The sequence below is a fragment of the Cyrtonyx montezumae genome, unplaced genomic scaffold (assembly GCF_038088225.1).
Source record: "Cyrtonyx montezumae isolate F1298 unplaced genomic scaffold, pur_monq_1.0 scaffold_30, whole genome shotgun sequence".
NCBI lineage: Eukaryota > Metazoa > Chordata > Aves > Galliformes > Odontophoridae > Cyrtonyx > Cyrtonyx montezumae.
Window position 1 is genome coordinate 10,534,846 of NW_027072035.1, and position 13,143 is coordinate 10,547,988.

At 38.2% G+C, this 13,143-nt stretch overlaps 1 protein-coding gene and 1 long non-coding RNA gene across 2 annotated transcripts in view; one reads left to right on the forward strand and one right to left on the reverse strand.

Annotated features, from left to right (window-relative positions):
* LOC136053533 (uncharacterized) overlaps positions 1–13,143 on the forward strand; it is a 229,227-nt gene that overhangs the window by 160,291 nt on the left and 55,793 nt on the right. The gene's annotated exons all lie outside the window — the stretch shown is intronic.
* YTHDC2 (YTH N6-methyladenosine RNA binding protein C2) overlaps positions 1–13,143 on the reverse strand; it is a 30,811-nt gene that overhangs the window by 5,912 nt on the left and 11,756 nt on the right. Inside the window, exons 14-23 of the mRNA XM_065744258.1 lie at positions 12,233–12,338; positions 12,004–12,123; positions 11,414–11,686; positions 10,835–10,961; positions 10,097–10,302; positions 9,398–9,575; positions 3,970–4,115; positions 3,095–3,378; positions 2,485–2,659; positions 1,215–1,418 (exon numbers count right to left, since the gene is read on the reverse strand). Of these exons, the coding sequence (XP_065600330.1) occupies positions 1,215–1,418; positions 2,485–2,659; positions 3,095–3,378; positions 3,970–4,115; positions 9,398–9,575; positions 10,097–10,302; positions 10,835–10,961; positions 11,414–11,686; positions 12,004–12,123; positions 12,233–12,338 (1,819 nt within the window). The remainder of the gene's footprint in view (positions 1–1,214; positions 1,419–2,484; positions 2,660–3,094; positions 3,379–3,969; positions 4,116–9,397; positions 9,576–10,096; positions 10,303–10,834; positions 10,962–11,413; positions 11,687–12,003; positions 12,124–12,232; positions 12,339–13,143) is intronic.

Genomic DNA, 13,143 nt, shown 5'->3' on the forward strand with positions numbered 1-13,143 from the left:
AACCCCACGTACAGCAGGGGAAGAGAATGAACCTGCAGTGCTCAGGGGGAAGAGTCAGATGACAGCAGGTAAGGTGGAGATTTTAGTTTGCTTTTAGTCCTCCCTGTACTACTCTGTCAGTAACAAACAATAAGTTACGTTTGTCTCCCTATGTTCCCTGAGGAGGGAGAGTGAGAGAGCTGTACATTGGAGCTTATCTACCAGCGTTAGGTCAGCAGGCACACAACTGAGACACATTTAGCTCAAGGCAGACTTAAATGAAAATCAGTACATGGAATGGAAATTAAAAAAAAAAAAAAGGTGGAAATTAAAGAGAGCCCTGATGCAAGGAAACATTAATAGCAAATGTCTCACATTCTCAATGTTCAGCATATTGTGAAAACTGGAGGCAAGGCAACATCATCAACCACCTACACTCCAGATTTCAGTATATCTTTTTTTCCATTTCCTTTTTGGAGAGCACCAAGACAACAGATCGCTTTCAGTGCCAAACAATGTGCCAAAATTTCTTCCCAGTGGTACGCCTGCATTTGCCAAATCCTCACATGGCATCACCAAGACAGCTGCATTTATTTAGACTTGTTCATTAGACTAACTTTTATAAATAGTTTTATGTAAAAAAAGATAAACTAAGCTTTTGCAACCTGGGACAGTTGAGTTTAGCCCTTTTTACAGTGCAGCTAACACACAGCTTTACTTAGTGAGGTCAGGTCTTTAACTTCCAATCAGGCACTACGTTAAGAAGTATCTTTCTAAACTAGAATTTACATTACAGCATATTCTTTACAGGTCACAAGGGCCACGTTCTCTGACCTAAAGATTTGTGAAGTCAAGACAAAGCTGTTCAAGAACTGTAATACAACTTCGTAGTCTCCCACATTTTAGAAATTACTGCTAAGGCAGATTTTATTCAAGTCTGTCATGAAGACATTTGTGAGTCTCCCAGATCTGCCACTGTCATTAACAAAATTAATTCATTAAAAATAATCTGACAGAAGATGTCTGAACGCAATTCAGTCTTCATTATTTGAGTGACAAAGTGAGTTGCCTGAGAAGGCACATTACGTAGAAAAACAAAGAACTCTTTCCTTAGCCATCATATTAATTTGCTTTTACACTTCACTAACTAGAAAGTCAAACATCCTAAGCAAAAATCTTCACACTATAGTCATCAGCTGCACTCTCCTAAGAACTGGTATTAAGTAGGGACTCACCTGAAAACATCCAGATCTTTGAACAGAAAATATTAAGTAAACCAAGCTGCTCTCACAAAAAGCTCTATTTAGTTTTTGTTCATTACTTGGTGTAGTAGACCATACACCTTTCTGCTGAGAAGCATGAAGGTTCTGCCAAGTCCTGCACTTCATTATAAAGTACCGAACTGGCATATTCAGTCTTGGTGGAGGAGTTTCACAATCCTGGAAAAATTAAGTAATGAACAAGATTTAATTTTCAGCTTTTACTACATGAAGACAAATCTTTTGATTGTATTGCTGTTCTCCACCCCCAGACTGTACTACAAACTTACAACTGAGTTAGTTCTATATGGATTGGTTTTTAAATGCATTTCAGAACTATTTAACATTTTTGAACCACTTCCTGACCCAATTATTCATGAGAAACAGCAAATAAGCAAGGCACAACGTGACAATATAGTCTAGTGATTAACTATAATTCTTTGCAGTTTGACACACCTTGAGCGTGTCCTTCTAGAAATGAATCCTCTTGACTGCTGCCTGAAGTACTTCAGGGAACACAGTCTCTCTCTGATTAAAATTCTATAGACTTAAAGATTATTAAACCCTCCAATGCCATTGTGTCAACGTCTAGAGGAATAGGTTTTCTTCTTAGCAATTGGTTTATTATTATACTTTGGCTTACTATTTAAGCATACTGGGAGAATTACTGCAGCAGCCTCAATAAAAAACACGTACTTTCTTAAAGAGATTGTCATTAAAAGAAAAAAAAAACAGTAAAAGGAAAGCAGGTAAAAAAACCAGTAAAAATAAAGCAGGTAACAACAACAAAAACAAACAAGAAAAGATCAGTATCTTGATGTATGCTATAACAGAAACAGAAGGAGGCAGAAATCAAAGCAAGAACAAAAAATGCAGATTTATATTATAAAATTCTCTGATCTCTATTATGTACTAGTTCAGAGAATGATCTAGAACACATTCTCAGCTTATTATATATAGTTTAAAAAAGCTATCCTACTTTGGATAGCTTTACCACAGCTTTCCTATTTTGCAGACTTGACTTCAGCAGTATACAAATAACACTTTAACTGTATTTAACTAGAATAATGAGGATACTTAGCCTAGGTTTTAAGCCCCCAAAATAAGTAAGTTATGCAGCTGTTAGAAATCAAAACACAAGGATCTTAATTTATCTATGCAATGCAAAGCAGTTGTTGAAATGTATCAGTGAATTTACTTCTGAAATTCTGTTTATATTAGTGTAGGTAAAACTTAACAAAACTACCTTTCCAGACACCAGAGAAGGACTAGCACATGGGTTAGGACAGCAACTGCTGTCCACAGGTTTCACTGATGATTGACCTGACTTGTTATCTGATGTCCTTTTGGAGGGCAAAGTATTTTTTTCTTTGGATTTCCATGGCTGATGAAATGCTGGAGGTGCAGACTTCCTTAGAACTCTAGAAGTAGACACAGGTACTAAGTGGTGTTAACATACAAGAATTTGACAAGTAGTGGCAGAAATATTTTCGTATGTACATCAGTGTATCACATAACTATACACATTACAGAAATTACAAACTATATCAAGCACTTTAAATCTAAGAAACACACACTCATCGTGCAACAGTTTAGAACGCAAAGGTCAAACCTCTTATACTACTTCCTGTCTGTGATCACAGTTCATGAACATTCTTGACTGCTCCGTCATACAGTGGGAATACACATGCAATACTTATCAGTTAAATCATAGCTACAAAGCAATACAGAAACGCACCAGTTCTCTCATCTGTCTATATATACTTTTTTTCCCTTTTTAATCACTAGGGAAAATTCAATTGGAGCTTTTATAGCTAAAAGAACCCTATGTTTTCTGTAAGTTTTCAGAAGCTTACTTTTCAGCATTAGAGGACCCATCAAATAATTCAGCTTCTGCTGAGCTGTTGGCTGATCTCCAGGTAGGTGCTGAAGGAAGTGCATTATAAGAAACAGGCCTTGGCTTCTGACCAACTCCTGTAGGCTGCAGCAAACCTGCAAGCTGTTCTTCAGTACTCAGAACTGATACAACTGTACTTAAAGTTACTTCATCAGCTCGAGACCATGGCTTAGAAGGAGCTCGCATACGGTGCAAAAGTAAGCTATGCCATTTCAGTCTGAGTTGCATCAGCATACCAGCAACCTGTAATGGATTATTAAACAATAATGTAAATTATTAAACAATAATGGAAGTTAAATCACACAGGTATGGTGCCTTATCAGGCAGCATCTGGTATTCTAGAATGAACAGAGAGCAAGCCAAAGGGCAATATTAATCCACCAGCTAAGCAGGAAAAAAAGACTTAATGAAAGCTGCTAAGTTATTATAAATGGAAGAAAAAAGGTGCTTTGAAGTCATCATTAGCACTTTTTTATTTGAACAGCACTGTAAGAAATTCAGAATTACACAGTAAACTCCGAAATTATTTTTCACTTTTTTTTTTACGTCATATATGTATTAAGTGTATTGAAACAGACAGAAGAGAGGAAAGAAAGCATTACATGATTTTTAAGGAAGAGTTTAATTTCTGAGGGGTATCAACTTCTTATGCAGACCAATTCAAAAAACATATTTTAGAAGACCATAATTTAATTTCCATATTGTCTCTAAACAGTTTTGGACACTTTTGTAAGAGACAGCATTACTGCTGAATCTGAATGTTCTGAGTGCTTCATAATCCATAAATAACTCCAACTTCTAAAAATAGTCTGAGCCTCTCTACGCACTACTTACATCAGGGTCCAGTTTGAAATGGAGCCATTCATCTAGCTTCAGTAGTGCCTTATTATATATGTTGTCCTCTATCTCACTATCACTGTCATCATCATTGGATTCCTTATTTCCTGAATTAAACATATAAAAAAAAAACATTAACGTTTCTGTACAATCATCACTTAGATGTAAACTAGTCAAGAACACATTCATGAAATAACACAATTTTCCTTCAAAATCAAACACTGTTACTTTTCAAAGAGACATTTTAAAATGACATTCACTTGCTGTTTGCTTATACATCTCAAGTGTCGAGTCCACCCATCTGTGTTTCTGCTTCAGTAGAACCCCAGTACCCAGAATTCCTACGGGTCCTGCTGCTATGTAAGCACCTGCATTCATGACTCAAGCCACATAACAGTTCAATACTGACGAAGGCTACCACACAAACTTTTGGCCTGAAGCTCTTTGCAAAACCACGCACTACTCTATCCTTTACTTCCTGGTACAACAGCAGATCTAAGTAAGTATAAATAGATATCACTGTGTTTATATATGCACTATTAAGTTAGATTCTTATTTCTAGAAGTGACTCCTAGTTTCTATTAAAGAACTATTTTCTAAGGGTAATGGGCAAGGAGCAAGACAAGAAAGCTTAAAATAGACTCTTATTCTGATTCAAATTAGAAATTCTAAGGAACAGGCAGGAAAACAGATTAACTTCTTTTCCTATAGCATTGAACTGAAATGAAAACAAACAATTTTTTTTGTACTTTCAGTTACTTCTTGCTAATTGCCATTAAAAGTCGAATATATCTTCTAATATTTGAAATGTATATTCCTGCTAGAAGCAATCAAACAATTTTGTCATACTGTTTTCTAAACTGTTATTTAGTTCAAATAAACTGACTCAAACTGTCAAATAAAGTGGTCTGTAGAGGAAAAAAGTATACATACTACACTTTTTAGTGCCAATATTGACATTAGACATTTCGTAATATTTGCATTTCTTACTCCATTGCTAATTATACTTGATCATAATTTGTGAGAGTCAGGACTATGCAAATACAATTTTAGGATATCAATCTGTTTGTATATATGAATTTAAATAATGTAACAATACTGTCCTGCCTTTCTAACAGAAAAATCAATATTGATTATTACAGAAAGATTACTTAAAAAAGCTGTAACTAATTCTCAGAATTTTACACCATTCATCCAACAAAGAACTACTATATCAAAGTGTCCTCTGTGCACAGTACTGCAATTCCCAGCATCTCAGTCAAGTTCTTTTGAGTCCAAATAAAACGCTTACTGTCACCCTGAAGTGGTTCGCCCATGTTGGTCCTGCCTTCAACAGTTAGCAAGACTGATTTTTGCTCCTGGATTTACCACGTAAGTTTTAAGTACTGTTGAGGGGCAGGAGGAGGGGAGCAAGAAAAAGAGAGCAGAAACAGAGAAACATCTTCTACAATCTAGGGACAACTACCACAGACATAGTTCAGAAAAGCTTCCAATCATTTCTAAAGCTTGTTATTTATCTGGGGAAAGAGTAGGATATACTAGATGCGTACCTCTGGTTATGTCCACCATCTTAGGGTTTGTAAAGAAGCTAATTTTGTATCATATCACGTCCAGATCCACCTTGTTAATCCTGTCTATCAAAGCCTACCCAATTAGAGTCTTCTTTCTAGAAAGCAGTAGTCATACCCAGCCACCCATAGCATTTCTCGTAAACTAACTCAGGGGATTAAAACAGTGTCAGATTTTCAAGTTAGGAAAATCATGTTTTTTTTATGCAGCATACGAAGGGGTCAAAGCTGCTTTGGAAGTGCAACCACTTCAAGCACAGCACCCCTCTGGCATCCTGACTGTCTGTGTTAGATTGGATGTTCAATAGTGTCTCTTCATGCAACTGATGCTACATGGAGTTAAGTGGGCTGCATGAAACACAAGCTCAAATCAGGAATTCCAGTCATCTAGGAATCTTAGAAGTGATTAAGGACTAGCTGGAAGGCAAAGATTTCAGACTATTGTCAGAAAAGGAGGTGATGTGCCAAGAGGCTCCACCATACAATAAAATGCCACGAAGTAAGAAGAAATATGCTTTGTTCACTGATGAGTCCAGTCACATTGTGGGAAAGCATCAGAAGTGGAAAGCTGCTGTATGGAATCCTGCAAAACGAGCTGCAGAACTTAAAAGGTGAATGAAGCCAAATAGCAGAAATGAGGGGGGCATCCAACTGGCTTCAGACACTGCTGAACGACAGGACAGAGCTCTGCCTCCACACTGACTCCTGGGTGGTGGCAACTGTCCTATGAGGGTGGTTACACCAAAGGAAGCAGAACTAGCAGCAAGAAGCAAACTCACCTGGGCCACTACAGAATCTATATTTCTTGCTAGTTTGTTTTTAATTAACTAGAAATAAACTAACAAAGTAATGGAGAATTAATTATTATCAAAGTATAAAGTAGCTGTCTAATCTTATTTATTTAATCTTATTTAGTTCAGGTAACAATGAGTAGTTATCATAGAATGGCTTAGGTTGGAAGGGACATTAATGCTCATCTAGTTCCAAATCCCCTACAGTGGTCCAAGGCTGCCAACCACCATCAGGCTGCCCCATCCAACCTGACCCTAATGCCTCCTGCAATGAAGCATCCACAGCTTCTCTGGGCAACCCGTCCCCGGAGCCACAACACTATCTGAGTGAAAAATACTTCCTCCCAACATCTAACCTAGATCTCTCTTCCAGTTTAAAGACATTGTTTCTTGTTTTATCACCACTGGACAGCACAAAAAGTTGGTCCCCTCCTGCTTATAAGCACCCCTCAAGCTCTGGAAGGGCACAACGAGGTGTCCCTAGAGCCTTCTCTTCTCCAGGCTAAACAAGCCTAACTTCCTAAACTTTTCTTTACAGAATAGCTGCTTCAGTCCTTTGATCATTTCTGTTGCCCTCCTCTGGACCCACACCAACAGCTCTGCATCCTTCCTGTACTGAGGCCCCAAGCTCAGACACAGTTCTCCAGATAAGACCTCACAGGAGCAGAGTAGAGGGGTACAATCACCTACCTCACACCCTGCTGGCTACCCCTCTTTTGATGCAGCCCAGGATACTGTTGGCCTTAAGGGCTGCAAGAGCAGACTGCTGGATCACATCCAGCTTTTGGTCCATCAAAACACCAAAGGTCTTCTCTGCAGGTCTGTTCCCCATGAGTTCTTCTCCCTGTCTGTACTCATATCTAGGACTGCAACATCTTGCACCTGGCCTTGTTAAACATCATGAGGTTCTTTTATGCCCAGTTTCCAAGCCTGTCCAGGTCCCTCTGGACGGCATTCCTTCCTTCTGCTGTGTCAGCTCCACCACTCAGCTTGATGTCATTACTAAATCTGACCCAATCCCAGAGTCAGTGCACCAGCTCCAAGATAGACCCCTGGAGGACACCATTCATCAACAGCCTCCACCTGGACACAGAGCCACTGACAGTAATCCTCTGGTTACAACCATCTAACTAATTCTTTATTCACCTAATAGTTCAGACATCATATCCATATCTCTTCAATTTACAAATGAGGATGTGGTATGCAATCTTGCCAGAGGCCTTGCACAAGTCCAGGTAGACTACATTAGCTGCCCTTCCATTGTCCACCAATGCGGTCAGTCCACTACAGAAGGCCACCAGACTGGTTACGTACAATCTGCCCTTGGGGAAGCTGCGCTGGCTGTGTCAGATCATCTCCCTATGTGCCTTAACATCTCCTTTCAGAAAAATCTGCCCTTTAGCAGGCCCACGTTCCTCAAGATCACAGACTTGACCAGGACACAGTCACTGTGGTCCAGGCTTTCACACCTCTGGTGGGCCTACCCAATACCTGGACCCAGAAAGCTATCAACAATCTAGTATCTCCTGGATCATGTGCAGCTTGCTGTGTTACTTCCCCAACAGATATCTGGGTGGTTGAAATCTCTCCCAAACAGGATGAGAGCCTGTGAGCACAATGCCTCTTGAGGCTGAAGTAAGAAACCCTTGTGAACAGGCTCCCCTGATCAGAGATGGCCTGCAGCAGACCCCAGCCACCGATGGTGTTTTACTTGTCCAGTCCCTAATTTTAACACACAAGCTCTCAATCTCTTTATGACTGTATCTCAAAGGCAGCTCTTCACAATCTATCTACTTTTTAACATAGAAGGAAACTCCCCCACCTCTCCTACCTTGTCATTCATTTCTAAAAAGCTTAGAGCCCCCAGTCATAGCATTCCAGTTATGTGAGTCATCTCACCATGTTTCTGTGGTAGCAGGAAGATCACAGTTTTCCAATTGCACCACCATTTCCAATTCCTCCTGCTTATACAATGCTGTATACATTGGTACAGAGGAACTTCAGCTGGGCTTTTGGCCACATTACCTTCTTGGAGGAGGCCTCCCAAAAACCTATGAGACAAATCTGAGGCTTTCTCCCCATTGCTCCCTAGAGTGGCATCGTTCCTCCACTGCTTCCCCATTTACATCATAAGCCTTCAAATCTTAGAGAAAAATATTCTGTAAGCCTACTTCTCTACCTTTCATAACACAACATGGCACTGAACTGCTCTCAGACTAGCGTAACTTAGAAGTAATTACTCAAATATTATCTAAAACTTAACAGTGCCTGTGTTCAAAATCTTTTCTGGTTAACTGATCACAGACAAATGAAAGCAAACCTGCTTCTGTCCAGTGAAGTGGTTCATATGGTATGTTTTCTTAAATGATAGAGCAGTGAGAAGATCTTTGTTATTCTTCAACAGCATTGTATCAGGGAGGCCTGAGACTTCAGCTTAATGTGTGGACAGTACCCATGTAATCAGTTACAAGTCAAGTTACAAACATGGGGTAGATGAAACAATACTTGAAAAAAAAAAAAGTAATTCTTCAGAAAGGGTGACAACTGATGGAAATAATGCATAATAGGGGAACTGGAGTTTCTGAGGTGTGATCAATTAACATCAGCAAAGAAATCAACTCTTTCTTTTCTTAATGAGCACAGCTCTGTAGGCTAACAACAAAGAACCCAATCCTTGTTTCATAATCTTTACCTACAGCAGAATATAAGGTCAGGATGGTGGTCATTTCTGACAGTACACTGAAGAATTAAGTTCCTAAAAAGTTACATTCCAATTAATCAAGATGTAGCACTTACCGTTCTTTTAAAATCTTACAGATTCAGAAAATTTACAGAGACACCACTTACAGAGCCAGAAAACTATTCTTCATTAATTACAGGCACTGTAAAGCTCTGTAGCTTTAAGAACTCACTAACACATGTATTACATATTCTTGTTCATAGGTTCATAAGGTTGGAAAGGACCTACAAGATCATCTAGTCCAACCTTGTGAAATGCTTAAGCCTTTTATGTCACATATTACTACGTATCGAACTGAAACATTCCAAATCCAAAACCTCAAATACCTTGCAAAGCATTAGGTGGTAACCTAGCTGGTCCACAAAAGAGTGCCACAGTGACAGGTGTTACAACTGAACAACATCTGATATTTGCTATCCTGTGAGCTCTTGTCATTTCGTCATATACAAGCCAGTCAGTAGGGAGTGCCTGAAGAGCTGCAGCTTGCCCATTTGATGGCGGAATCTGCACAAGAGCAATTGAGAGACTAGGCTGTTTTAACTTCTATTAGTAACTAAAATAAATATAAAGATATTTATCATTTTATACATTTAAATATGCAAACAGATACACAGCAAAACTCAATCATACTTCAGAAGAACATTCTATTATCTTTGAAGCTAAATGTTTTTTCCCCATGCATCTAAAAAGCATTACAGCAGAACTTCTTGCTGCTATGATCAGAGATTACTGCATCTCTAAAACTAGCTCCTAAGTAGGGTGGTTTTTTAATGCCGTATTATCTTGCTCCACCTGGAAGGTTAAGTGTATTAACTTCTGGTGAAAAAATATCCTGTAATTAAACCAGGACTTTATTTTATCACCTGGCAGGAAGAATATTTTCTAAAAAACACAGTGTCTAAAAACAGACACATGAAAGTTTCTTGAAAGTACTGACAAATTTAGATAGACATTTCTAAAACTTTCCTAAGTTTGACAGAATATCTCTGAATCTGCAGTTCACAAAAAATAGTAACAGATTTTACCATTTCATACTGAGCCTGACTAAGAACAGATGTAGGATGAAACTGCACTTTCTCTTTCGGTCCTGTCAAAATCAGCTTTTTCCTGTCCACATGCACTAGATTGGGATACATTCCAGCCACTATAGCAGCTTTAACGACAGCCCAGTTTTCAGAGTTAGCATTAACATCTCGAATATGAGCACCTCCTCCTCTGGCTACAATAAACCCTGTAGAGGACAAAAAGAAAAAAATACATTACACTGTATATTCATATTTTTGTTCATGAAAAGGAATTTAAAGAAAAATGTGAATTAAACTATGTATTTGCTGCATTTTTCACATTGCCAACCTTAATAGCACAAAAAAAAAAAAACCTGACTGAAATATTTATTGATGTTTTATACTAACACAAAATGCATTTCATTCTTACAACGAAGGCATCTCAAACAGAAATACAGCCGTAGGACAAAAATCCAAGGCAACATTTCACATATGAAAGTCATCACATTTATTATGAAAGCCAGTGGAATGTGGACCTATAAGGGTATTTCCGCTATTTTCACTTAGATTAGCATCTGATTCTGTTACCAGCCACAATTCCTCACTCTAGCATCTTCACCATGCTTAGAATGTATGCGTCCATTTCAGAATAGGAAAGAAAAACATTAATGAATATTAGTGTTGTAGCAATCTATATACACTCTATCTATATACACTAGGCTGAATTCAGGTTATGGTAAAAAAATCTGAGCTACTTACCTAAAGCTCTAAGCTGACCAAGTAGCTGTGCTCTCATTCCTAGGATGATTTCCATTGCAGCTTGAGAGAGAAAGCTCCTTTCACAAAAGTCCCTCTCCCAGCCATCTCTCTGTGCCTTCTGCCATGCCTACAAAGCATTTTTCAGTTAAACAAATCTACAGGCAAATCTGAAGACAAGAAATTGCACTTAAGAACAGTGATATTTGTGCTGATAAAATGAGGCCAAAAACAATTCACAAACTGAAATGTATCAAACCATTTCTCTAGTCAAGTACTAAATTTTGTTTACCCAGTTCTCTAAATTAACGTAGTGTATCTTCAAATTGTTTTCTATCCTACTAAAATGATAACAGAGTTTAGGTTAGAAAATATAAAGTGAAAAGCTGAAAACCATGTTTCCTTATGTTACTAACGAGATCAATATACAGGAAAGCTACTACACAAGAAGAACCTTTATTCTCTAAGGGCTTGTTCTACTCAATCATTTTATATCCAATGTTACAAGTATATCATTTACTTCAGTACATAAGCTATTATTATTTAACAGCAATTAGTACCCTTCTGAAGACAAAGTAATACCTGGAAAGCCCTGAGAAGCACCATATGGTCACTAAATGTTCCTTCAGCTAATTCTTTCCTGTACACCACAGCTGCACACTTTTGAGAGGCCAGAGCAGGTAGTACAAAAGGGTCTCGATATGCAAGAGCGCTAGCAATAGTGAGAACAGGATCCAGGCACTTCAAAACAATGGCACACAGCACCATTTTACCAAGGTGTGGCTCCACATCTAATTTAGCAAGATGATAACCAAGTTCAGTGAGGTCTTCCCAAACATCCATGGCATCTATTTTCTGATAATAAATGGGGGAGAGGAGAGTATAAATAAAAATAATTTACAGCAAAAATAGAAAGGATGTGAAAACAAGACATGAAATAGCCTTGTTCTGACTACTAAGAATGTAAGTCAAACTCCGTATGAAGTTTGAGACCACATTTTTAAGCATTCTTTTCCTTTAACATGAGAGCATTACAAAAATGAATACAGCCAAAAACACAAAGCATCCTTAAGTAACTAAATGGTCTCAAGAAACATGAAACTCAATAATACATTACCACACCAAATACATAGAAACAAATACATTTCCATCTAAACTGTACATATGCTGACCTTGAGCATTTGTAATGCATTCGTCACAATAAAAGCCGGTGGAGGATTGGGAGCTTTCTTGAGAAAGTCAGCAACTGGGCACTCAACTGGAGCCAGCAGTTTTGTGTGTAAACAAAGCTCCTACAAATTAAGAATTAAAAAACATTAAGATTGAACAAGAAAACACTGTAATTGCTAACATGGTTCGATGTTAATATATTAAAGCTGTAATTTATAAGACAACACATGCCTGAAGTGGCATTCTTCCAAGTTCTGGAGTCTGAAATTCCAACATATTCTGAAATTGGATCCTGCTGAAGAGATGGAAACAGACTCCAGGCTGACAGCGCCCAGCTCTTGAATATAAAATACAGGAAGGTGTTAATTACAACATCTTTGTTTAAAATAAAGAAAAAATGCGCATTCACACAAAAAAGTAACAACTCCCCCACAAAACATACATACACATGCAAAAACATCCCACATATATATACACAAATATAGAACAGAAGCATATGCAAGAAAAAGACTGTCATTTAGCCTAAATCCCACATATGAAGCAAGAGGCTTCTAGAACATGAACTACTTTTGACATGACAGGAATTTATTATAATTTTACCCTAACACTGAACGATTTGGAGAAACAAAAATATAAGTAAGGTAAGTGCTCCCTAAACCTCTTAAGTGTTTTTTGTTTGTCTGTTTTGCTAACCCAAGGTCAATCCAGATCACATTGTTTTTGCTACAAGGAAAATATTCATTTTTTCATCTCAGAAATGAATATAGGAGAGACCCCTACAATACGCCCCAAGTAAATGGGAGTCAATTCAGGAGAAAAATTAGAATCAGGACTGAACAACTGAGTGAAGGGACAAACAGCAAACACTCACAAGCACACTGAGATTCCTGCAGACTAATACCAGTAGTGTAGCAGCAAACACTGTTATTAGTTGCACTTAGCTCTCACCCAGCACTGGGAAGAGCAAAAGTCAGGAATTCTTTGGAGAAAGTGATACAGGAGTTACTGCTCAATGTCTCTAATAGAGTGATGAAGCAGCACAAAAAACTGGCAACAGGCAGCCCTTTTCCCACAGAAAGGTAAGCTGTATAAAATCTATAGGGTCTAGTGGGTGCTGGCGTTACATGGGTGAAAGGCTAACA